At 49.5% G+C, this 25,889-nt stretch overlaps 1 protein-coding gene across 1 annotated transcript; it reads left to right on the top strand.

Annotated features, from left to right (window-relative positions):
* On the top strand, nt 1-25,014 carry ALDH2 (aldehyde dehydrogenase 2 family (mitochondrial)). The gene is made up of 13 exons (XM_005691559.3): nt 1-223; nt 9,289-9,393; nt 10,495-10,635; nt 11,457-11,536; nt 13,792-13,903; nt 14,395-14,523; nt 15,162-15,275; nt 17,085-17,187; nt 17,809-17,993; nt 20,391-20,555; nt 22,271-22,428; nt 24,030-24,144; nt 24,586-25,014. Exons 1-13 carry the CDS (start codon nt 101-103, stop codon nt 24,616-24,618), a joined length of 1,563 nt encoding a protein of 520 aa, XP_005691616.2. The 5' UTR covers nt 1-100; the 3' UTR covers nt 24,619-25,014.

Genomic DNA, 25,889 nt, shown 5'->3' on the forward strand with positions numbered 1-25,889 from the left:
CAGGGGGCGGGGAGAGGTAGCCCCGCGCGGAGACGCGCCCCGCAGGCAGTCAGCCTCCAGCCGGCCTCTCGAGTCCCCGCGTCCCAGCTCCAGCCTCGGCATGTTGCGCGCCGTTGCGCTTGCCGCGGCCCGCCTCGGACCCCGCCAGGGCCGCCGCCTGCTGTCCGCCGCCACCCAGGCCGTGCCGACCCCCAACCAGCAGCCTGAGGTCTTCTACAACCAGGTGAGGCCGCCCGCGTGCTTTGTTCTCTGCCGGGTGGGAAGGGACTGGATCTCTTCGGGCCTCAGCTTATCCCGTTGGGTCTCACGGGTTTGCTCACAGTTGCTCTTTCATCCGACATCACTCATCCAGAGAACATGTCCGTTTAAGACCCTCTTTGCAGGAGCCGTTTTGTTTTTTCGTCATCTTTTATCTCTTGACTCATGCCCTCGACCAAATGGGAAAACAGGAAAAAGGAGTCCTTTTCAACTAAAAGTTCACCAGTTCCCCAATGCAGAGGCCAAGGCCACGGCCATGGCCACCTGACGTCCTGGCTGCTTCCACTGCTGGGAACTGGAAAAGGGCGGGGACCCTCGCCATCTCAGTGCCATCTGCGGTGGTGTCTGCACCTTCCAAAGTTTCTTTCTTTGATCAAAGCAAGGATTTTCCAGTATAACCTCGATTCCCAGTGGCTGACTTCTTGGTCAACCAGGACTTTGGCACATTTTCTCTCTTGACTTTTGAGTTTGGGTAAAGTGCTGGAGAATTCACCAAGGAGACTGGTTATGAAAGTTTGTTTTGTTTTCACAACAAGTGTAGCTGCTGCCCTTCTCTGAGCTTCCCCTTCTTCTGTAGCCTGGGGAGGGGCTGGAGAATGAGCACAGGGGCTCACGCACCGCATGGGCACTTGCAGGAGTCACAGCTCCTATTCTCTGTGCACCTCCTTCGCACCAGTCTAAGCATTTACCTGATTGGCCATTTAATCCTTAAGCAGCCCAGTGAGGCAGGTACTGTGGTTATCTCCATTTTACAGATGAAAAAACTGAGTTTTCAAAGAGATGCAGTGAGTTACCCAAAGACTCAAATCAGTGGTCAGGCTGGGGTTCACATCTGGGCTCCCAAGAGTAAGCCAATAACCAGAAACTTCTGTGGTATTTTTGTTGCAACTCTAGGTGGGAATATAGGGGTTACTGCTGACCTAAGATGCTGGGGAGCCAGCCTCTGGCTGGCTGCTTTCAACAGGGGACTTGATTGTCTGGTGCGGAGCTTCGCTGCAGATCTACACCCTGGCAGCGGGTAAGGGCGCATCTGTGTGATTTAAAGGGTGGTGTTCTTTAGTTGCAAAGTCGTGTCCGACTCTTGCAACCCCATGGACTGTAGCCCCGCCAGGTTCCTCTGTCCATGGGATTTTCCAGGCAAGAATACTGGAGTGGGTTGCCATTTCCTTTTCTGGGAGATCTTCCCCACCCAGGGATTGGACCCTCTTCTCCTGCATTGGCAGGCGGATTCTTTACCACTGAGCCACCAGGGAAGCCCCTTGAAGTGTGTTACAAATCGTCATTAGCAAGGGAATAAAAACAAAGGATAAAATAAGATGTCCTTTGCATAACACAAGCCGAAAAAAGCAGCAGCTGCTGCTTCCTCAGCAGGCCGCTTAAGGAGGAAGGAGTTCATGCTTGAAAGACTTGCACATCAGGCAGAAATATCAACGGAAAGACAGCAGCACCCCAAGCTTTTGTGGGCACAGATTCTAAGGATCCTCCTCCTTTGTGCTCACATGGAGGTGAGGAAGCAGGGTCCAGATGTGTGCGTGCATAGCCATGGTAGATAGGACAGGTCCTGACTCTAGAGTTTTCTCTAGAGTTAGTTTGAAATGCTGAGTGAAATCTTTCTGCAGCTGCTTTTATCACATTTCTTTGAGATCATAAAAGTAACCGTTGCTCACTGTTTACAAATGCAGAAGTAAAACTTCCAGCGTATTCCATCGCACTCCCTCCAAGAACAATTTTAACTGGTAAATTTGTGGGCACGTGTGCACACGTGTGTATATAAGAGGATTGGGCAAGTGAGCTTGCACTAGGTGGTTTTTTTTTTTTTTCCTATTTAAATGAGATCTTTGTGCTTGCTGTTTTGAAACTGTGTCTCATTGAACAATGCATCTGGGTTATCTTCCTAAATCAGTAGATTCCAATATTCCCCAAGGTTGCAAAGCAGTTCACATGAGGATGACATTCTGCTGTACAGGCACATTTTAAAGCTCCTTGGGTGGTTTTCAGTGTTGACTTCTTATAATCCCTGAATATTTTAAGTTTCTTACCAGGGACTCAAGGTACAAACTAGATCATATGCTCCAACATTTCCCTGGGGATTATTGACTCCTTGATGTTCAGTGAACTCTTCTGGATCCTGGAGCTTGCCCCCAAGGAGCTGTGACCTAGGCTTTGAAGTTGCTTCTGTAGGCGCTGGGTTTTCTCATCCAAGGACATGGTGGTGGTGACTGGGGGTGCAGAATGCTGCATTTCAAGTTTGTTGGGTCTCTCCTTGAAGAGAGGGTGGCATAGGCAATGGATCTTTTTCCTCCCACTTCTGTTTCCTAACTAGAAGAGGTACAGTGGGGTGCTTTGGTCGACTTTCTTGGGGTCCTCTTGCCTCAACTTGTCCTGGATGGATTCCTATTACCACTGCCAACAGGAGATATATATAGAATAGGAGTTTTGAATTACCTTGTTTTCCTTGCAGAGTCTTATGGAATGAACCAAAACCTCTGTTGGGCTAGGCTGTGGTTTGGAGTTGGCTGCAGGCTGAATGAGTCAAGTAAAATATCCCCATGTTGATCGCACTGCTTTTACTGCTTGTTGGGGATTTTCAAGACTTTGTAGAAACAATAGATTTGGGCAACCCAGGGAATCGGAGGATTTCACTGGCCCCACCTTGGTTTTCTTCTGCTTCTATTATAAACAGAAATGCTGTTTAGTATGCCCAGAGCATGGTGGGAACTGGCTGAGTTAGAGGTGACTGGGTTAGGACAATGTTGAGGCTAGTCATGTGTGTTGTGGACGTACATGTGAATTCTGTGACCCAATAACCATGTTGATTGATTACTTATGATCTGTCAGGCGCTGTGCCTGATAACTTGAACCTACATTTTCACGTTTCATCCTCCTAACAACTGTAGGAACCATATCGCATAGATGAGGAAACTGAGGCTCAGGGAGGTCAAGTTCACATTTGTGTGAGACCATGGTTCAAGATTAGCTCTGTTAGCTCTTAACACACAAGACCTCCCTCATGCCATGATGCCTCATGACCAGGCCTTGTCAAACAAGGATGTAAATATTTACGAGATAGTTGAACTGAATGTTTTAAATTGGAAAGGAGGAGCCAAGTTTGTGTTCACATTTATATTCCCACACCAAGACTGGAACATAATTTGTGTGTGTGTACTCAGTCATGTCCAACTCTTTTCGACCCCATGGATTGTAGTCCACCAGGCTCCTCTAATCTGTGGGATCTCCCAGGCAAGAATGCTGGGGTAGGTTGCCATTTCTTACTCCAGGGGATCTTCCCAACCCAGGGATCAAACCTGCATCTCCTGCACTGGTAGGCAAATTCTTTACCGCTGAGCCACCTGGAATGTAATTACTGCTCAGTAAATATTGAAGGTTGACATTTATGAAACTGTTTACAATCTTGTGTTCTAGTAGCAGGGCTTGGGAACCTAAGAGTTCTACTCAGAAGGGCCTTTTTGCAAAGAATTGTGGAGTTAATGTGAACAAGATTGTGGGGACATATTGGGAGTGTTGAAATTGGCCAGAGAAGGGATTGCAGTGAGATAGAGATTGCCCAACCATAAGCCCACAGACATGTCAACAAATTGAAATTGCCTATCTGCCAAACAGTCCACAGTGGAGTCAGCCCTTCCATCTTGAAAGTGGTGAAAATCCAGGAATGTGAGACCAAAGACCCTGGGGGATGTGGAGGAGACGGAGGAGGGCTTGGGGGCGGTGCCAGGGAACGGCCCTTGGCCTTAACCCCAAACTAACCAGGAGATATCTAGATGATTGTATGGAAAAGTCTGAATGCGTGTGGCATTCCAAGGTTCAGATCCTGAATGTTTCTCCTTAGGATCTTGCAATACAAAAGATAATATGTTTTCTCTTTGACAGAAAGTACTCAACTGCCACTGAAAAATCAGATGCTGGCAGAAGCCATCCAGGATAGAAAGCCAAGCATTTGGTTACTTTTAGGGAAAAGAACATATTTCAGGGATGTAGATTTCCTAGGTAATGGATCCCGAATTCTTTCATGCATCCGAGCTTGGAAATGAGGTCTTTCTATAATGTGTCCTGTGTCTGTAAATTGGAGCTACTGAAGGGCATTTAACCTTTTCTTGGAGACCATGGGCAGATGATGACTGTCCATTGCCATGGGATGGAGGCTGCCCTGGACTATCCCTGTGTCCTCACTTTGGTTAAGACTCCTCTCCGGGGTCCTGCAGTCCTTGCTCTCAGCTCTACTGTCCCTGCCCCAGCTTCTCCCCTCCCCCCAAGTTTCTGTTCACATTTCCTAATATGCGGGGACCTGGAATACAAGACATCTGAGGAAGCCAAGGATCGTGTTATCCTGCAACTCAGCAGTTCTAATTTTTATACAGTAACCTGCCCCAGCTTTGCAAAGATGCACGTCAAGTCAGAGGATGTTCGCTGCAGCAGCACCGTCAGGAGTATAGGCAGAGCTCATTTAGTTGCGCTGTGCTTTACTGCACTTTGAAGATACTGTGGTGTTTTTGTTCTTTTTTTACAAATTGGTTTGTAGCAACTCTGCATGGAGCAAGTCTGTCAAATGTTTTTTTCCCAACAGCGTTTGCTCCCTTCCTGTCTTTCTGCCATGTGTTGGTAATTTTCACCATACCTCAAATCCTCCAGCAGCAAAAAAAATTACGGCTTGCTGAAGGCACGGAAGATGACTGGCACTTTTTAGCAATAAGGTTTTTTTCAGTTCAAAGTAGGCGCATTGTTTTTTTTTTTTTTAAAGATATGATATTGCACCCTTAAAAGACTGGTATAGTGTAAACAAACCTTTCATATGCACTGGGAAACCTAAAGATTCATGTGGTTCCCTTTATTACAGTACTTTATTGCAGTGGTCTGGACTGAAAATAAAATATCTCTCTGAGGTCTGCTTGTAGTGAAAACTTGTCCTAAAGTGCATTTGTAGGACATGATTCAACAAATTGCCGTCTGTTAAGTTTTGAAGATTGCTGTGTTGCTTAAAATAGTGAGACAGATATGCCTGTGGAATAATGTCCAAGATAAACTCACTCATTAAAAAAGCAGTTTACAAAATAAAAGTCCATGATCGCCACTGAGAGTGGATGCTCCCCGTGTCTGTCCCATGCCCCTCAGAACCCCAGCAGCAGTGCAGGTCCTGGTACGCAGCAGGTGCGGAACCCAGAGCACCCTCTGCTCTCTTCCTGCTCACCCTGCAGCTCCGGGGCCCTTCTGGTTCCTCCTGTCCCTGGCCCCTCCTGCAGGCACCCGTCCTTGCTGCTCTAGAGGCTAGAAGGGGAAAGTGAGAGCCTGGTAGGACTGCCTCCCAGGGTGACTGGGTTAACATGTTATGTAAGTTTGGCTTTGGGTTTCAAGAGGTCAGGAAGCGTTTGGCCTGGAGTCTGCTCTTGTGTTTATTCAAGAGAAGTTGCTATGAGACTCTCCTCACTCGAAGCAGAACTTTGGCAGTGCCTCAGTCTGGGAACGCTTCTCACCCTGGCCCCCCCATTGCCCCACCTCCCCAAGGAGGAGACCATTAAAGCCTGGTTCTAGGAGAGGGGAAGTGGGAACTCTATGAATGGAAGATTCCAGGTTCCTGCAAACTCCAGCTTATCCTGTTAGTTAGAAGGGAGGATGGACTGTTGAAAACTCAACAATGGAGAGTGACTCAGCAAATTCAGGCCCCTGAGAGGCAGGCCAGTGCCAGGGAGCGGTCCTGCCAGGATCCTGGACTAAGATTAGGGGACAGTGTGGGCCTCGCCCAGGGAGGAATGGTGTAGGACGTGGGGAGTTTCACCAGACTGGCCTGTTGTCCACTTCATACCTCCTGATGTTTGTGAAATAACAATGGAGACTTTCTCAGGATAGACTAATTCTGCGTGCTACCATGCAGGGATCTGGAGGAACGCAGGGACTGTGGTGGTGAGACACGGTGTGCGTGGGGTCCTGGCCCAGGAGCTTTACACCCCTTGTGGAATTTCACCCTCACATTTAAGCCCCCAGATATATTATTTCCAGAGACTGATGAAGCATCCGGAGGTGAAGGGATTGGCCCAGGGTTACAGCTTGAGAGAGGTAGAGCCAGGATTCCAACCCATGTCTGTGTGGCTTACAGGCTGTGCTTTTTTACAGCACCCATAATAAAAACTCAGAATCAAACTTGCAGTAGGGCAGTAAGTAAACCATAAAGGTGGAGATTAAGAAAAGAGTTCTGACCTTCTGGAAGGCAGACATGGGCTCTGGACTGGAGTTGAGAAGAACTGGGCAAAGAGCACAGGTCTCAGAGTTCTAAAGACCTGAGTTCAGATCTGGGTTCTGCCTTCACTGCTGTGTGACCTTGAGCAGGTGGCTTGGCCTCTCTGTGCCTTAGTGTCCCCCACCCCCATTCCCCCACTGTAGAGAGGATGAAACTCACCTAGGTTTGCTATGAAGTTTAAATGGGAATGATCCAGTTTTGGAAAGCTTCCAATACAGAGGCTGCCGTATAACAAGTAGCTAAATAACGGTCATTAGCCATTTCCATGACATATAGGTGTGAGGGGGGAACATCCTCGTGGGACCAGGCGCTGACATCTCAGTCAAGAGAGGGGAACAGCTCAAGGCCAGCCCGTCTCACCCCACCGCTGTGGCCTGCCTCTCTCTGTAGCTACTCATCTCTGGCTTCAAGTGCGTCCGTGAAGCGGTGGGTGTGAGGCTGGAAACCTGAGCCTGCAGTCAGGTGGCGATGGGAACAGATGCTCAGAGTGGTCACAGACTGTGTGCCAGGCCCTTCTCCTTCCTCCATGGATGTTATCTCTGCTCCTCCCCCTGGGCCTCCCTCTCCTCCAAGTTCACCAGGAGGTAAAGCTGATTTCTCAGAGGGGAGCACGCAGGCAGGGTGTGGCCCAGTCCAGCTTGAACTTGGGTCCACCTGGCTGAACTCTTTCTGCCACACCTGTACCCTCCACTGGAAGCGACCTGTTGCTCACTTCCCAGCCCTCCTGTAGGAAGAAACAGAGGTGTCTTTTTTCCCTTCAGATTGAGGATCAGCCAACTGAAGTGAAATCCACATACATTTCCAGAGAACCTGGCTGAGTGACTGTAGACAACTGCCTGGGTCCTCAGCCAGGGCCAGGCCCACCCCACCGCTGCGTAGGATGCTGGGGCCCAGGAGAGCCCCTGGGAAAGGAAGGCAGAGAGGCCTTGGACCGATGGCCTTGACTTCACCCTACCCGTGACCTTCGCCCCAGCCTTGGTTAAAGGGACTGAAACACCTCAGCCCGCTTCCTGAGACCAATTTCCCCACCCTCAGGGGACAGCTTGCTTCACAGGACCCACCCTCCTCTCTGTCCCCATCTCCTAGCACTCTCTTCCTTGTTCACCAGTAACTCCGGCCACCTTTGTTTTTTCTCTAACACACCAGACTTACTTCTGCCCCAGGGCCTTTGCACTTGCTGTCCCTGTGGCCTGCACTGCTCCTCCTTCCCGTCCTCTTCCTGCGGTTGGCTCCTTTCATCAGTCAGGGCTCAAGTCAAATGTCTGCTCTTCAGAGAAGCCCTCCTTGACCATCCCAGCTAGAGTTCTCTATCTTCCCCCACTTCGGTACTCTCTCTGCATCTTGCTTTTTTCTTTTGCACTTAAGACTGCAGTCTGAGGCTGCGTTGTATATTCGATTCTGTCTTTACTTTCTGTGCCTACCAGAATGCCAGCTCCACGAAAGAAAGGTCCTTCCTGAGTTTGGATCCCACTCTGTGTCCTCAGCCCTAGAACAGCGCCCTGCTGCAGATGTTCACTAAATAACGTACTGAAGGGGTGAAAAGAAGATTCTAACTCAGTTCCCATAATGACCCTGGCAGTAGTGTGGTAGAGGAACGGTGGTTTCTAGGACATAACGTGACTGATGGAATTTGGTAGCAGAAATAAGGCTGTATGACTTCTGAAGCTAGATCTTAGGCAGCCTTTCAGGGACTTCCCTGGTTGGCCCAGTGGTTAAGAATCTGCCTTCTGATGCAGGGCATGTGGGTTCGATCCCTGGTTGGGGAAAACTAAGATCCCACATGCCATGAGACAGCTAAGCCTGTGTGCCATTAACTGGAGAACCTGTGCTCCAACCAGACAAGCCCATGTGCCGCAGCGAAGAGCCCTCACACCACAGTGAAGAGCCTGCGCAGCCAGAAAATAAGGGTCAGTAAATTAAACAGAGAAGACTTAAAAAAAAAAAAGGAAGAAGCCTTCTAGCTTTGGCCTGGTGGTGTTGAACACTCCGGGAAGCCAGCTGTTATGTGAGAGGTCTGCCTAGCCTGAGTCTGCCGTAGAGTCAGGAAGCCCAAGCACCTGTGTGGCCACAGACACACGAGTGAGCAGGCATCGTGCATCTTCAGCCCCAGGTGCCCTCGCTCTGCGACCACATGACCAAGCCCTGCCCAGCTGAGCCCAATCAATGGACCCAACTGTGAGAGATGGTAATAAATCATTTTAAGCTACCAGATTTTGAGTTGATGTCACACAGTGGTACCCACTCCAGTACTCTTGCCTGGAAAATCCCATGGACGGAGGAGCCTGGTGGGCTGCAGTCCATGGGGTCACTAAGAGTCAGGCACGACTGAGCGACTTGACTTTCACTTTTCACCTTCATGCATTGGAGAAGGAAATGGCAACCCACTCCAGTGTTCTTGCCTGGAGAATCCCAGGGATGGCAGAGCCTGGTGGGCTGCTGTCTATGGGGTCACACAGAGTTGGGCACGACTGAAGCGACTTAGCAGCAGCAGCACACAGTGGTAGATGCAGATAACTGATAAGGAAGGTATGTAGTCTTCATTTTCGGGCCAAAGAAACCAGGGCATTGAAGGGACTAATGCTTTACCTTAGTACTTTTAGCAGAGTGGGTGCTCCAGCTCGGACTGTCTCCAAGGCCTGTGCTTTTAACTTCTAGGCCACATACCTCTGAAGTTAATTCCTATTTGTTCTGTCTGATTTTTTTCTTTTTTTTTTTTGAACATTGCTGGTGGTCAGTATCAGGTTGAGAGCTGCTCCTCAAGACTTTCTTCCTTTTCATTGCAGATCTTTATAAACAATGAGTGGCATGATGCCGTTAGCAAGAAAACCTTCCCCACGGTCAATCCATCCACTGGGGACGTCATCTGTCACGTGGCTGAAGGGGACAAGGTGAGAACTGGTGACTTAACCTCAGGGCAGGGCTGAGCAGGTTGGGGATGGGCAAGGGTAGTTTCACTCTTTAACATTGGTTTTCGTGTGGCTGAAACTATCGTGTATTACTTTTATAACTACAATGCCCATTAAGATTTTTGAGTAAGTGAAGCCACAGAAACTCTTCCTTGTAGATAAAAGTCTAGATTGTACCCTGGTTCAAGAATTCATACAGCTGTAGAACTGCCAACTTGGAATTTAATTTGAGAACGTCTAATCCAGTCTCTCCATCCCAGACCTGGAAGCTGAAGGTCAGAGAAGGGAAGTGCACAGCTGGTTGGAAATCTTGTTGAGCACAATTTGGGTCTTCTGAGATCTCGCTATGGTGTCTGTGGTATATTTTTGATTTACATATACCCATGATAATTAAAAAAACAGTAATATTAAAGTTAAAAAATTAAACATTCAGTTAAAAAACACTTCGTTTTTTAAAACAGAAAAAGTTTTAACAAATGATTCAAGAATGCTTCCTGTCCTCTGCTTTAAGACAGTCTTCTGTATGCACATTTAAAGCCTTGCTTCCTTTGCAAAAAGAAAGTGTGAATACTTTTCTGACTCATAGTCTAATGGTAAATGTATTTAATATTAATTACAACCATGCTCCCCACCTCTTGATACACATCTGCCTCTATGAAAAATGCTAGCTGTGTTGATTTTAATGCTTCCCCAGGAAGGAGAAGCTGGTTAAACCTGCATGTGTTGTAGACTGCCAGTCATTTCAGAAGGAATGGTTAATTTTACTGGACTTGTTTGGGAAGGAAGTGGGGGCAGAAATGGCCAGTTTCTAAGTGCTGATCCCTGTGTTGCTGCTCTCTACATAACTCTTTGGGGGATTCGGAAATGGGAAACCATCAGCATCCTCATTCCCACTCTGACTCCTGAGAAGCTGCTCATCTTAAACCTGGTCGACAGAGCTCTTCGAGGCTGGGAGGAACTGCTTGGGGCAGTGTCTCCACTGGTATCGACTGGAGCCTCTGTGGATGCGTTTGGCAGTGGGTCAGGAGGTATTTGGAGGTTACTGCTGAGAAGGCCTGAGGTGCCTGGGTGGGTGTTTTCCAGGCAGACGTGGACAGGGCAGTGAAGGCAGCCCGGGCCGCATTCCAGCTGGGCTCGCCCTGGCGCCGCATGGACGCGTCCGAGAGGGGCCGGCTACTGAACCGCCTGGCTGATCTGATTGAGCGAGACCGGACCTACCTGGCAGTGAGTTCTCAACCTCTTCCCTTCTCAACCTACACGGAGAATGGAGATCCCACAGATAGTCAGGAAGGGGTTGCATTGCTGACAAGTAACTGACCAGAATGGTGTAGGTGGGATACCTTTGGGGTTTGCCCCTGTATCAACCCTGGGAGCCTCTTGAGTGTTTCCTTTGATGTGATGGGTCTAAGAAAGGAGAGGGTGGGGAGGGGGCTGTGATGGGGAGGCCTTCCTGGAGACAGCCCAGAAGATGGACAGCCTGCTATGTGCTGGGGCTCCTCCCTGGCTGCAAGAGGCAGAAGAAACCAGGAGGCAATACCCTCACCTCTCCCAATCCATACTGCACATAGCAACCACAGTGAACCTTCCAGAAGACAAATTATACCATGGTACCCTGCTCTTAAGCCCTCCATGGCATCCCGTGGTCTTAGGATAAAGCCCTGTTCCCTCAACATGATCTACTAGACCCTGCCTGGTCCTAACACTGTGACTAATGATTTGTGTCCTTATTTGCTGGCTTTTTGTTCTATAAGCTCCCAGTGATCATCTCTGTATTCCTAACATCAATCTGCCATAGAACAGAAGCTTGAAACAAATGTTTATGAAATGACTGAATGAGAAGTTGGTGCCTCCTTCCTCCCATCCATCCCTATGCTCCCTGCCATTGAAGAGGGCCAGAAGTGCCTTAAAATTCAGCACAAAGGGGCCACCAGCCCTCCTCGTACCATGCTGAGCCTCAGTGCTGCTCGTCACCTGATTTGCTCTGATTCATTCCTGTGCCCACCCGTCTGTGCTGATCTTGTTTTGTTTTTTTTTTTTCCACTCAGGCCTTGGAGACCCTGGACAATGGCAAGCCCTATGTCATCTCCTACCTGGTGGATTTGGACATGGTCCTCAAGTGCCTGCGGTATGGGCTCAGGCTTCCTGCTCTTTGTTGTGGCTGTGCCAGTGAGGGGGAGGGTGGGGTGGGGGTGGGTGAGTGGGTGGGGACTGTTGCTGGAGGGCTGTGAAAGGATCACCGGAGCTGGGGGAACGTAGTGAGACTATCTCAGGGGGAACCGTCCCTCCGTACCAAAACTGTAATTGAGTCTTACATGTCTTCTCTTTCAGTTTTGGTAATTCATGGGTTAGCTGAAATTTGTCCCTTTCTTTGAAGTTATCTGATTTTTGGCTATAGTGGCACATCACATTCTCTCATAATCATTTAGATCTCGTTTTTTATAATCATAATGTCCCTACTTCCAGTTCTGATTTTAGTTATTGGTGCTTCTTTTCTCTTTTTAAACGTTATTTATTCAGTGGGCTGTGCTACGTCTTAGTTGTGGCATGTGGGATCTAGTTCCCTGACCCGGGAACAAACCTGGGCCTCCTGCGTTTGGCGTGCGGAGTCTTAGCCACTGGGCCACCAGAGAAATCCCTCCCCTTTTTCCGTAATCCAGCTAAAGGCCTGTCAGTTTAGCGACCGTTTTGAAGAACCAGCTTTTGAATTTGTTGATTCTGTTGTTTTCCTGTTTTTCAATTCATCTGTCTCTGTTCTCCATTATTTGCTTCCTCTTGCTAGCTTTGGGTTTAACTGTAAACATTTTAATAACCGAGAAATACAAGATGAGGAATAAGAGGTTTCAGGCTAACTTGGGCAGCTACAGAGAGTGAGGGGTCTTAAACCACCAAGGCCATTGATTCTCACGGCTGCCTCCTTGCTGCGTTCTTCTCTTGATTGACTACCCCAGCCTCTTTAGGGCCTGTCTGCATGCTGGAACCTGGTTGCCTACTCCTGGGCTTTCTTCTCAGGGCTTGATTCCAGCCAGACTGACCTCAGCCCCTTAGTCCTCGTGCCAGATTCCTGGAGGAGCGGCCCTGATTTAGTCTGACCGGCTGTGGTTCGGGTGGACGGGTCATTGTACCAATAATGGCTGCTGCCCTGTGCCCATGTGGACAGGGGTGGAGGGGAAGAAGCAGAGTCGGAGACATATGGGCTGGAGAAAATAGTGGTTCTCTCTTGTGACAGGGGTTCTCAGCCAGGGCCGCTGTGTCTCCCAGGGGACGGTGGGTAATGTCTGGAGGCATTTTTGGTTATCACAACTGGGAGGGAGTGGTGCTACTTGGCATCTCGTGCGTAGAGGCCAGGGATGCTTTAAAAATCCTAGCGGGTACAGGAGAGCTCCCACAGTGAAGAATTTTCCAGCCCCAAATGACAGGCGTGCCAAGATCCAGAGTGCTCTGCAAGAACACCCAAGAGGGAGTGGCTGGGTGAACTCCATGCAAATCGCCAGGCCCTCCTGAGTCTGAGCAGTATACTATTCTGCTGATTCAACACCTGTCCTGAAGCATGCAGACCCACACCACATAGGCCTAAGAGGAAGGGAGCAGCAATACCTTACTTTGTACAGACTGGCAAAATAACTCCCTGGCTGTTTCTTTCCCCAGGGTCACACACCCATGTTCACACCCAGGTCAGCTCTGGTCTTGGACTAACTCCAGCAGACACGTTCATTTCTGAAAGCTCTTTCACCCTGCGTGTTGCATCTCTCCCCCGTCTTTCGTTTTCCTGCTTAAACGAAAATCATTACTCAAACGAAAATCATTCCTGCTTAATGAAAATCATTACGTACTGTACGCACATGGCTCTTCGCCTCGTCTAGCCTGCAGTGCTTTTTCACCACTGGTGTCCCGTGTGTCTGGATGGGAACTCAGTCACTGATTTGTCTCTGGCCACTGCTCCCTCGGTGGTAGTACGGTGTTGTGCACACAAGTGCCAGCTGTTAGATGGGTGTGCACGTTCCCACTAGAGTGGAGCCATGGTTCTCAGATAATAACCTACGGTGCTGCACTGGTAAGACAGTCACAGTTTAATATATCTGTTTATTAAAAATACTGACTCCTGGGCATAGGCCCCAGTGAGTCAGCTGAATAAGTCCGAAGTGGGTACCTAGAATTTGGTGCTTTTTTACGAGCACCCCAAGTGAGTGTGAGGCTTCGAGGTTAGTTATCTAGAATGAATTACTGAGAGCCTAGTGGTTAGCTAACTCTTTGGAAATAAAGCCAAGAGCAAGGGCAATTATCAGAAAGACCCAGCTGGACCAGTCTGAGCCTTTGCTTTCTGCCAGGGTTTACAGGGTCCCCAACAGTCACTGATTGAGTTGTTATTTTTCTTTTTTAAAGTTACTATGCTGGCTGGGCTGACAAGTACCACGGGAAAACCATTCCCATCGACGGGGACTACTTCAGCTACACCCGCCATGAACCTGTGGGAGTGTGTGGGCAGATCATCCCAGTGAGTCTTAGACTCAAAACAAACACGTGAAGGTTTATCAGGAGCGCTGTGGGAGGCAGCAGTCTCGGGCAGGTTCATTGCCAAGGTGGAAAGGTCTGTGGGTTGATGTTGGATGGTGGCCTGGGCAGTGGTTGAGAACATGGGTTTTAACAAAACCAACCAGTACTGCCGTGTGTGAACTCTGTGACCTTGGGCAAGTCACTGATGCCCCTAGGAACTGGTTTCCTTATCTGAAAAGTGGAAGTGAGAGTAGCTGTCTGAGGCTGGGAGGGAGGCGTGAACGCAGTGTGGTGCCGCCACAATGGTAAAAGCATCAGTGAGCATGAGTCACTGGCTGTCCCCGGCCACCTGCCTGCTCGTCTGTCTTCGTCTGTAATGGAGTTCTGAGGGAAACAGGAGAGGTTCAGAGAATCTCCGCTCTCTGGCTGCCACTTTCTGCAGCTGCTGTAGCTCTTGGCTGAGATTTTGGCAGTGGCTGTTGTTGATTGCAGTGGAACTTCCCGCTCTTGATGCAAGCCTGGAAACTGGGCCCAGCCTTGGCGACGGGAAACGTGGTTGTGATGAAGGTGGCTGAGCAGACTCCACTCACTGCCCTCTATGTGGCCAACCTGATTAAGGAGGTGCGTGGCTGTGTCTGTCTTGACCTCTAAATGCCTTTTTAAAGGCTTGTTCTATAGGAGTTCGGATGAGGGGCACCCTAGTGGGGCCGGGTATTTGTAGCTCAGGGCCTGACCCCCTTCACTTCTGCTCAACACACTTCAGCCTAGGTGACCCCCCTATCGCCTCTTTTCTATGTTGGGTTTCATTGCCAGACCCCTTTTCATTGGAAAAGACTCCAACGCTGGGAAGGATTGAAGGCAGATAGGAGAAGAGGGCAGCAGAGGATGAAATGATTCCATAGCATCACCGACTCAATGGACATGAATTTGGGCAACCTCTAGGAGATGGTGAAGGACAGGGAAGCCTGGTGTACTGCAGTCCATGGGCTCACAGAGTCACATGACTGAGTGACTGAACAACAAGCCCTATGAAGATTATCGTTCTGAGTGCCATAGGGGTAGGGGCAGCAGCCACAGGGAATCCCACAAAACAGGTTCCTCACTGTACCATCTAGAACTCCTGAGCAGCACCCAGTAAGACTGCTTACCTGGGTGCTGGGCCGACTGCCTCAGCCTCTCTGGGAAGGGATGTGTATTCCTCTGTCTGGACTCCGTGGAGCAGGACAATGACTCCAATGTCCCTGGTGTTTTTTTCACAGGCTGGCTTTCCTCCGGGTGTGGTCAATATTATTCCTGGATTTGGCCCCACGGCCGGAGCTGCCATCGCCTCCCATGAGGACGTGGACAAAGTGGCATTCACCGGCTCCACCGAGGTAAGGCCTCCAGCACCTCAGGCTTGTGGTGCCTGTGGCTCAAGCGCCCTTGTCCTCAGAGGATGGTGCGCTCAAGATCAGCCTCTGGGGGCAGTTTCCTGGTGGGCCAGTGGTTAGGACCTGGCGCTTTCACTGCTGTGGCCCAGGGTTCAGTTCCTGGTTAGGGAACTAAGATCCTGAAAGTGGAGCGATCAAAACAAAAAATAATAATAAGATTAGCCTCTGGGCACTGCATGGGGGTCTGCCCCAGGACTGTCTTTGAGTGGCTTGTGTGAGGGGCCCAGGTGTGCCAGCAGAGACCATCAGGGTGGAGCCCTCTGTAGAATGGTTGACACGCCAGCTGCTGTGGGGCAGGGGGTGGGTTGACATACCATGTGGGATAAAGAAGCCAAGGCTGTCTAGACTTCTAAAGCCCAGAGGTGCCGGCCTGCCCAAGGTCAAAGCACCTGGGCTGTGTCAGACTCTTTGACTGGTGCTGTCCTGGTGATTAAAGAGAGTGGGCTTCCGGGAGACATGAGTTCAAATCCCAGCCTTGACATTATGACTTGGGGTGATTCACTGCATGTCTTTGGGGGCTCCATTCATTCGTGTTTAGACTGAGGATGGTAGTGTCTATGCAGTAGAGATGTCGGTGTGGTGTAGTGGCGGAGATGACTGGAGTCAAACTAAGTGTTTCAGCAGCACTTACTTAGCCATGTGACCTTAGGCAAGTCAGCCTCCTGAAGCCTCCATTTCCCCATCTGTAAAATAGGGATAATAACTCTGCCCACCTCCCAGGGTTGGCGTGAGTGAGATAAAGCTTATTCAACAAAGGTCTAACCCAGAGTAAGTACCTGGTGAGTGAATGAATGAGTGAGTGCCACTCTGGGCCAGGCCCTGGAGAGGCAAAGATGTGTAAGATGTCTGGGGATTCCTTAAACATAATTACCTTGGAAGCAGGGACAAAATTCATTCTAAAGAGGTAACTTGAATTCTTGGAAGGCTTTATCCCATGACTTTAGAGAAGGCACACTGAACAGCATAATAAAGGGCATCTTCAAAATGATTCCCCTGAGATGAAGATACCGTCAAACGTTCAGTCTATACGTAGAGATGGCGGTTGCGGGAGGGCAGAATGGTGGCTGAGGTGACACGGTCCACTCTTTCTGGGGTTAGTCACCACCTAAATCAACGCCTCAAGGGGGTGTTGGGAATCTGGCAGAGGGGATGGTTTCCCGACCGAGATAATGTGTGTTCACCCAACAGATAAGCACAGGGGTGTCTTTGTGGCAGGCTTTTGGAATATGGAGGTGAAAAGCACCCCATCCTTGCTGTGTGCGGGGGATACCACTTAGATCACTGTGAGGAGGCGGCGGGATGGCAAGTCTGAACTGGTGCTGGACGCAGTTTGCCCACTGTGAGTTCTGGTTCCAGGTTTACTGTGGGCAAGTGACTTGACCACTCTGAGCTGCCACTCCCACATTTCTGAGTGGAGGAGGAGAGTCGGCCCTCCCTCTGAGGTTGTTTAGAGGGTTGACCTCAGTGCTCACAAAGCACTTAGCTCCGTGTCTGGTGTGTAGATGGTGCTCAGGAGGTGGCAGCCACACGGCAGTGACTCTGACTGCTTGTTGTCATTACGTTGCTGTCACCCTGGGAGCCCAGAGGGTGGGGCTGCTGTGTGAGTGAGTGGCCAGATGTAGTGAAATTCCCCAGGTCTCTTCTAATCCAGCTGTTCCCTCAAGCTGTGGGGGCTTCTGTTCCGTGCCTATGAGAACGTTTGGCTCTTCTCTTCTCCACTAAGAGTTTGTCCCTGTTTATGCCTCCCTGTAGGTTGGCCACCTAATCCAGGTTGCTGCGGGGAAGAGTAATCTGAAGAGAGTGACCCTGGAGCTAGGAGGAAAGAGTCCCAATATCATCATGTCAGATGCTGATAGTAAGGTTTTTTTTTGCAGGGGGGAGGGAGGAGGCAGAGGTCTGATATCAACCTGCCACTAGCTGTGTCTCCTGTGGTCCCACTTGGCTCTGCCATCCTTATCATCATTGGATTGGTTTCTGCCCCCAGGGCCTCAGGATGAAAGTGAGACTCCTCAGCGTGGCCCTCCGGCCTGTGTGGCCGTGGCCTGTCCCCCGCCTTTCTCCTCTCTGCTGTCTGTAATCCAGCCGGGCTGAGCTACTGACTGGCCGAGCTGTGCAGCTTGCTGTCTGTCAGATCAGGCTACTTTCCCTCCATCACGTCCTCTTTCCTGGTCCTGTTGAGATGCTCCTAGATTTGTCTGCCTTGAGGGAGTCTTCCCTGATGGTCACAGGGCAGCTGGCTTGTCCTCCAGCCGCCCTTGGCTTCATGACTGGAGCGGGTTAGGACCGCTGCTCTTCGTGTCTGTCTGCCCCTTGGTCTCCATGCTTGGAGAAGGGAGAGGTCAGGCCTGTCTTGTTCCCACACGGGGTCTGGCACCCAGAGGGCATGAGTGCTGTTGGCAGTGTTAACAGGTAGCAGCCGCCACAGGGGCCAGGCCTTTCCTTCTCCTCTGATCGTGGTTGCCTTCTGCCTCCCCAGTGGACTGGGCTGTGGAGCAGGCCCACTTCGCCCTGTTCTTCAACCAGGGCCAGTGCTGCTGTGCAGGCTCGCGGACCTTTGTGCAGGAGGACATTTACGCCGAGTTTGTGGAACGGAGTGTTGCCCGGGCCAAGTCTCGTGTGGTTGGGAACCCCTTTGACAGCCGGACTGAGCAGGGGCCGCAGGTAAGCTCGGTGGTTACACTCAGGTCTCAAGTGTCCAGAGCCGCCACGGAGAAGCAGAAAGGGCCTTGGACTCCTGAGTCAGGCAGGCCCGACTCCAAGGCTCAGCTCTGCCAGGCACCAGCTGCGTGCCCGTGGAAAGCCACCTGCTGTCTCGGAGCCACCAGTCTCTCACCTGTAATGCCTACCCTTCCTAACTCCCAGAGTGGCCATGAAGTGGAAACTAACAGTAGAAAGTTACACTTACACTTACCCTTTGTAAGTTACACACACATAATAAATACGAGGAGTGTCTATGGGAAAGGGAACACGTGTTTCCTGGACCTTGGCCATCTTAAAAATGCCTTGACCAGAAAGACGCATGCATGCAAACCTGTTGCTGCAGCTGCTTCTGGGAGGCGAGCAGAAGGCCATGGATGGGTAGCAGAGGGACTTCGTTTCACTTTATACTCTTCTGAGCTGTTTCATTGAAAATTTAAAAAAAAATTTTCTTTTTTACCATGAACATGTATTCATTTTAATTAATAGTCAATAATAATTACAGTAAGAAACACAGCAGTACCTCTCCCCACCACCTCCTCTCGTATCCTGGTCCTTTTCCCAGCACTGTCCTTAGACCCAGCCTGTCCTGGGCTCACTCTCCACAGGGCCCCGTGCTGGCCACCTCCTCCCAGGGAGGAGGAGCCATAGGGTCAGGAATCAGGGGTGCTTGCCCCCACAGGCCCCTTGTGTGCAGCCCTGAGCCCACTTCGAGGGCCCACGGGGGCTTCTCTGTGGGCTCCACTGTCCTGGGGGCACCTGTGTTGCTGGTGTCCACTCCCCAGAATCTGGGGCCAGCCCAGGCAGCCCTTTTTTTTTTTTTTTTTTTTAACAGATTCTGTTTTTTTAGAAAAATGAGCAGAAAGTACAGAGTTCCCATAAACCCCGAACCTTTCCACTCCCTGGTTTCTCCTGGTTTTAACATCTTGCCTTCGTTTGATATATTTGTTGTATTATTAACTAAAGTCCATAGCTTGCATTAGAGTTCACCCTTGGTGATGTACATTCTGTGGGTTTCGACAAATAAATCAAGACATGTATCTACCATTACAGCATCTCTTTTTCTCTCACTTTTCTTTGTGGTTTGTGGCTATTTAATTATTAAGGTAATACAGATTTGTATTAAAAACTTCATAAAAAAGAGTTTACAGTAAAAAGTAAGATTCCCCTTTTCCCCTCCATGTCCATTTCCCATAGGTAACCAACCACACTCACATACAGAATTACATTTTGGTATGTTTGTTTTAACAAAAGTTGGAATATATTTCCTTCTACAAGCTTTCTCCCCTTTAAGAAATATCTTAGGCTATCTTTCTGTGTTAGTTGACTGATCTGTTGTTATTGATGATACAATATATGGATATACCATAATTATATTAACCAGCTCCTCTACTGATGTATACTTAGGATTGTTTCTGCTTTTTGCTTTTATAAGATGTTCCCCAGTGACTATCCTTGCTCAGGTCCCTTTGTCACACGTAGCATAAATTCCTAGAAGTTAAGTAGCTGGGTCAAAGGAGATGAACATCTAACTTTTTGCCTAATTTTTAAGACACTTGCCCAAAGAGCTGTACCAGCTTACGGTCCTTTTCTAAATTGAGGTATAATTGACCTGTTTTATCAGTTCTTCTAATAGTATATGAATATTACAGAGTATGTAACATACTTTACCATCAATGTATTTTCGTACTAGTTAAAATTTTTAGTAATCTCATAGTTGAAAAACAAAAATGGTAGGCTTAATATCGGAGAGGGCAATGGCAACCCTCTCCAGTACCCTTGTCTGGAAAATCCCATGGATGGAGGAGCCTGGTGGGCTGCAGTCCTTGGGGTCGCTAAGAGTCGGACACGACTAAGCAACTTCACTTTCACTTTTCACTTTCATGCATTGGAGAAGGAAATGGCAACCCACTCCAGTGTTCTTGCCTGGAGAATCCCAGGGACGGGGGAGCCTGGTGGGCTGCCGTCTATGGGTCGCACAGATCAGGCACGACTGAAGCGACTTAGCAGCAGCAGCAGCATTCATGATCTGGGCTTCCCAGGTGGCGCTAATGGTAAAGAACCCACCTGCCAATGCAGGAGCCATGAGATGTGGGTTTGATCCCTGGGTCGGGAAGATCCCCTAGAGGAGGGCAATGCAACCCACTCCAGTATTCTTGCCTGGAAAATCGCATGGACAGAGGAGCCTTGTGGGCTACAATTCATGGCGTTGCAGAGTTGGACACGATGGAGTGACTGTGTGTGGAGCATTCATGATCTGGCCCATTTCCCAGGTGTCTCCATGCCTGTGTGGTTCTACAACTAGAGCTAGGAGATGTCTGGCTGTAGCATCCGTATAACTCTGGGCTCCTTCTCCCTCAGGTGGATGAAACGCAGTTTAAGAAGGTCCTTGGCTATATCAAATCTGGGAAGGAGGAGGGGGCGAAGCTGCTGTGTGGTGGAGGGGCGGCTGCTGACCGTGGCTACTTCATCCAGCCCACCGTGTTTGGAGATGTGCAAGATGGCATGACCATCGCAAAGGAGGAGGTCAGTATGGGTCCAGCACTTAAGGGAATGTTCTTAGGAGAAGACGTGGACAGTTCAGCCCAGCATCTTGACCCATGACCCATCTGCTGACCTTGGGTCAAATCTGGGCTCAGTGCGTTAAGACCAACCATTTGCAGCTCACTGCTCACCTTGTGCTTCTCTTCAGCCTCTTGTGGCGGCCAGTGGTTGGGGGCAGTCTCTGAATTCCCTGGCCAAGCCTGCAGATCCTGCGTGTGTTCTGGTCCCTGTGAGCGGGACTCAAGGCAGGATTCTTCCCGGCACTTCTCATGGCCTTCATGTAGGCAGGACTCTGGACTAGGTCAGAAGCCAGGCTTCCCCGCATGGCTAGAGTCCCTTGATCTTCTCCTCCTTGGTACTGATTATGAACGTAGGGCAGCAACTGTCTCATTCATTTGTTTGCTTCACAAATCATTCTGAGTGCCTACTGTGTGCCAGGTGCTCTACAGACACTGGAGAGCCGGGGGTATCCAGTACCTGTACTCTGCCCTAGTGGAGTCCAGACTCACTCCACCTCCCCTGGGAGGATGAAGCCCTTTAGTGGCCTTACACAGGGAAAATATTACACTGCCATCCTCTTCCATTGATAACTCAAAAAAAGAGCAAAAATCAGGATAGGAAAATACAACAAAGTTCTGCCTCTTTTCGCCATCATGACTACTTTGATCTTTTTTTTTTTCATTCTCAACGGAAAGGGAAAATATTCATTTTCTAAGGAGGGCAGGGGCTCCTTTGCTTTGCTAGTGCCCTAGGTGCATGATGCCCCATCTCTTGCTCTAGCTATGATATGGGCTCCTGGCAGTCTTCTCACTTCCCTCTTGACACTGTCTACCCAGTCCTGGCATCAGCCGTTTCTTCACAAAGTCCTGCTTCCTTTTAGTGGCGAATAGATTTTTTAAGAATGGGTGCCAAAAAGAATGGGCGCTGGTGCCTGGAACTCCATTTTCCTCCTCCCTGCTCCTCCCCCCGACTCTGGCTTGGCCAGTTTCTGCTTCTGTGGTGTCCTAGCTTGATTATCACCTCTCGGGGCCTTTCCTGACCTCCCGCCTCCCACCACTCATTCGGGCCAGGTAGCTCCTCTGGGCTCCCCCTCCGCACGTGTTGTGGTCATAGGCCAGTCACTGGATCACATCAGGATCCGTTCCCTGGGGCTCTCCCGACAGGGCTGAGAGCAGCCACACTGCAACAACAAGAAGCACATCTGATTCCCATGTTGTGGTTTCTAAATCCTGTTGCCCACTTAAAAGGAAGCAGGATTCCTGGAAGAAATGGCTTAGATATAAGACAGGGAAGGTGTAAGATAAACCTGGAACATCTTGAGATCAGAGATCCTGTTTGTGCTTAGTTAACTTCTTCATAGCTGTTTCTTCAGTATCTGATGCGTGTCTGGCTGAATGACTGACTTAAGTTCTTTGAAACTAAATCTACGTGTAACTTGTCAGTGCAAACCCCTACCTCACAGGACTGTTTAGAAATAAGCTACTGTATGTAAGGCCCGTAGCACATAATAGAAGGCCACCAGCTGGCTTCCTTCCCTCGTGCTTCAGCGAGTATGGGAGCTGCCATCTCCCTCGGGGGCTGTCAGCACCCTCAGTGTGTCTGGGGGCTGCTGGAACCACCTGCTCAGTGCTGGGGAGAGCTGGCTAACATGTGGGTGTGCGTCTGCCACACCCACCCTTCATGCTGTCTCATCCCAGATCTTTGGGCCAGTGATGCAGATTCTGAAGTTCAAGAGCATGGAGGAAGTCGTTGGGAGAGCCAACAATTCCAAGTACGGGCTGGCTGCAGCTGTCTTCACGAAGGACTTGGACAAGGCCAATTACCTGTCCCAGGCCCTCCAGGCCGGCACTGTGTGGTAAGGGCCTCCTGCAGCCCTTCACAACCCAGGCAGAGAGCCCAAGCCAGGGTCTTTGGTAATCCCCTGCTCACATCCCGGAGTTGGGGTGCCAGGCTCAGTGCCTCCTGGGTCTGGGTGTGGGGTAGCGGGCAGAGGTTTCCCATGCCCTTCTCCAGGGGATTAAACTTCCCTGTGGTGCGTATGTCTGTGACGCTCTTCTTGGACAAGCAGCTGGGTGACTGGGCTCCTCACCAAGCTGTGAGGAAACCAGCGCTGAGGGCCCACACCTGTGTCGCCCTAGTTTTCAAAGCTTAGCACCTACGTCACACCCTCTAGGCCAGCTGTAATGTAAGAAACAGAAAATACCAAGTGTTGGTTAGGGTGTGGAGACAGGAACCCTCACACACTGCTGGTGGTACTGTAAAATGCTGCAGCCACTACAGACAAGTCTGGCATAAGTTCCCCAGTCAGTTCAACATAGAGTTATCCCAGGACCCAGTAATTCCACTCCTGGGTGTATACCCAGGAGGGGGAAAAAAAAAAACACATCCACACAAAAAAGTGTATCTGAATATTCAGACTATTCGCAATAGTCAAAAAGTGGAAACAGCCTAAATGCCCATCAGCTGATGAATGGACACACAAACTGTGGTTTATTCACGTGATGGGATGTTCAGCCATAAAAAGGAATGAAGCGCTGATGCCTGTTTCAACGTGGATAATGTAATACTAAATGAAAGAAGCCAGACACAGAAGGCCACATGTCGTGTGATTCCATTTATATGGAATATCCAGAACCGAGCCATACAGACAGAAAGTAGATTAGGGGCTGCTAGGGGCCGGAGGAGGAGGGAACAGGGGAGTAACTGGTGACTGGGCATAGGGTTTCTTTCTAGGGGGATAGAAATGTTCTGGAATTAAATGGAGAGGATATAATATTGTGACTATGCTATAAAGCACTGAATTGTACACCTTTAATGTGGTACGTTTTTAAATTCAGTCAAAATTTAATAGTTAAAAAAAAATTACCCCAAAAAGTTCAGCACCTAATTAGCAAAAACAACTCATTAAAACGGGAAGGTAGCGTTTGGTGCACCCTGGTATTGACATCCATGTCATGAAGGACCAGACAGCTTATGGCTTTGTTTCACACGGCCTGCTTTTGAACCCCTGTATGGCTAGATTTTGGAGAAGGCAATGGCACCCCACTCCAGTATTCTTGCCTGGAAAATCCCATGGGTGGAGGAGCCTGGTGGGCTGTAGTCCATGGGGTCGTGAAGAGTCAGACACGACTGAGCGACTTCACTTTCACTTTTCACTTTCATGCATTGGAGAAGGAAATGGCAACCCAGTCCAGTGTTCTTGCCTGGAGAATCCCAAGGACAGGGGAGCCTGGTGGGCTGCCCTCTATGGGGTCGCACACAGTTGGACACGACTGAAGTGACGCAGCCGCAGCAGCAGCAGCATGGCTAGATTTTAGTAGGGTTCTCCACCTCCCTTTTTCTAAAGTAAAATTTGCTCTAAAGTTAAATTTTAGAGCAATACAGGAGGTTTGAGGGGGCACGATACTTCATCCCTGCCCCAGTGAGTTACTCCTGAAATCTCATCTTAAATTGTAGGGTCAACTGCTATGACGTGTTTGGGGCCCAGTCGCCATTCGGTGGCTACAAGCTGTCTGGGAGTGGCCGGGAGCTGGGGGAATATGGGCTGCAGGCATACACCGAAGTGAAGACCGTGAGTATGGGTGCCTTCTCCGCCCTCTTCCTGTGCCGGGCTCCCCCAGTGTTGACTGCAGTTTTCTTGTTTTAAGCCATGGAAGCTACCAACGAGGGTAAAGACCCAGTCTCTGCTATGCCTTGTGAAGAATAAGTAGGGACTTGACCACCACTGTGCTTGCATAGTCCTTTGCTGGGCTTCGTCATACACTGAGTTCTGTAGAGCCTGAGAAGAGGGAAAGACCCCCAGTGGAGAAAGACTGGGTCAAGGGGAGGCTGAGTGTGATCTTAACGCAGAACACAGCCCTAGCAGGTTGCTCGGATCGACCGTTTGGTCGTCAAGATGTTGGAAAATCAGGAGAGCCCTTCTGCTTATCGCTCTGGCAGCACCCAGCTGAGGGGGCCTGTGGTCCACAGGGAAGCACGCAGATTTAACAGCTCCTCTGCATCCCTCTCACAGGTCACGGTCAGAGTTCCTCAGAAGAACTCCTAAACCACGCTGGCTTTCTTACTCATCTAGTAACGGAACGGTCAGAGGAGATCAGCCACAAGACCAAGAAAAATGACCCTTGCATGCTAAAGGTCTCGAAAGAGAAACTCTGCCAGAACAATCTCTTGGATCAAGAAAGTTCCTTCCAATACATAGGCTGAGTGTGGGGCAAAGCATATATGGAAAGCCTTTTACACTGCAGTACTGCTACTGGCTTTCAGAGTGACTTTCCAAAGATTCAAATATTTCCTTCTGTCCATCTGACACACTTCTTTCTGTAACTTGCCTTAACAGGGGAGGGAAAAGCCATTGTTGACCCCTGTACTATCATTGAGGCAACAGCTAGCACCTTGCTTTGTATTCTGGACTAAAAACTCAATAAAGACACTTTCTAAGTAACTCTTTCTCCATCTCAACCCAAGGAGATGCTGTCACACAGACATGTTGTCCCCTCTGTGCGTGTGTCACGCTGTAAACAGCTACCACCCCTCCCCTCTTGGGGGCAAATGGCCTTTGTATCCTGCACGTAATTAATGGGTGTCTCCGGCCTGCCCACGTGTGGCGGGCCCTGTGCGACACACTGAGTCCAGACACCTCAACAGCACCCCCAGCCCCTGCCCTGAGAGACGGGGAGGTAAACCGGGGGAATGTGCACTTGACACTCGAGGCTGGTTCTCAGTGTTGGAAGTTCGAAGACTTGGTCAGAACAAAACAGATTCCTGCCGGCCCAGTTTCATAAGAGACTAACTTGAAAACCAGATGCCCATTTACTCATTTAAAGTGAGGTCTGTATTCTCAGACTTTTTGAATCTTGTATCCAGAACATTGCCTGCCTTTAGTCAGGGGACCTGGAAAGTTAGTAATTAGTACTATTAGGAAATTAGGAATCTGAACATTCCTTAGTGAGCAATGAAAATGGAGCAAAAAGAACTGAATCACAGTAGTAGTTTGTGAGTGATCACGACTGGGTCACAGCTCCTTTAAGAATCTGGGGGAAAGGTTTGATCCTTTCTTGAGAAACACACCTGTGCAACTTTTGCAGACAGTGTCGGGAGTGGTGGAACTCCGGTTGACCCCTGCCTTTATTTCACTGAGGCTAAGCCACGTCTTGATAAGCAACCCCTATTCCACTAAAGACTCATTTGATTTCTCTGAGTAGCACTTCACAATTTTTGTCATATATGCATATACTTGTACGATTATTTATTTTTTCTTTAAATTGACTTTTATTTACATTGCAGTACATAAAAAAGAATAGCATTTACCTGTCATAA

Source organism: Capra hircus, chromosome 17 (assembly GCF_001704415.2).
Source record: "Capra hircus breed San Clemente chromosome 17, ASM170441v1, whole genome shotgun sequence".
Lineage (NCBI taxonomy): Eukaryota > Metazoa > Chordata > Mammalia > Artiodactyla > Bovidae > Capra > Capra hircus.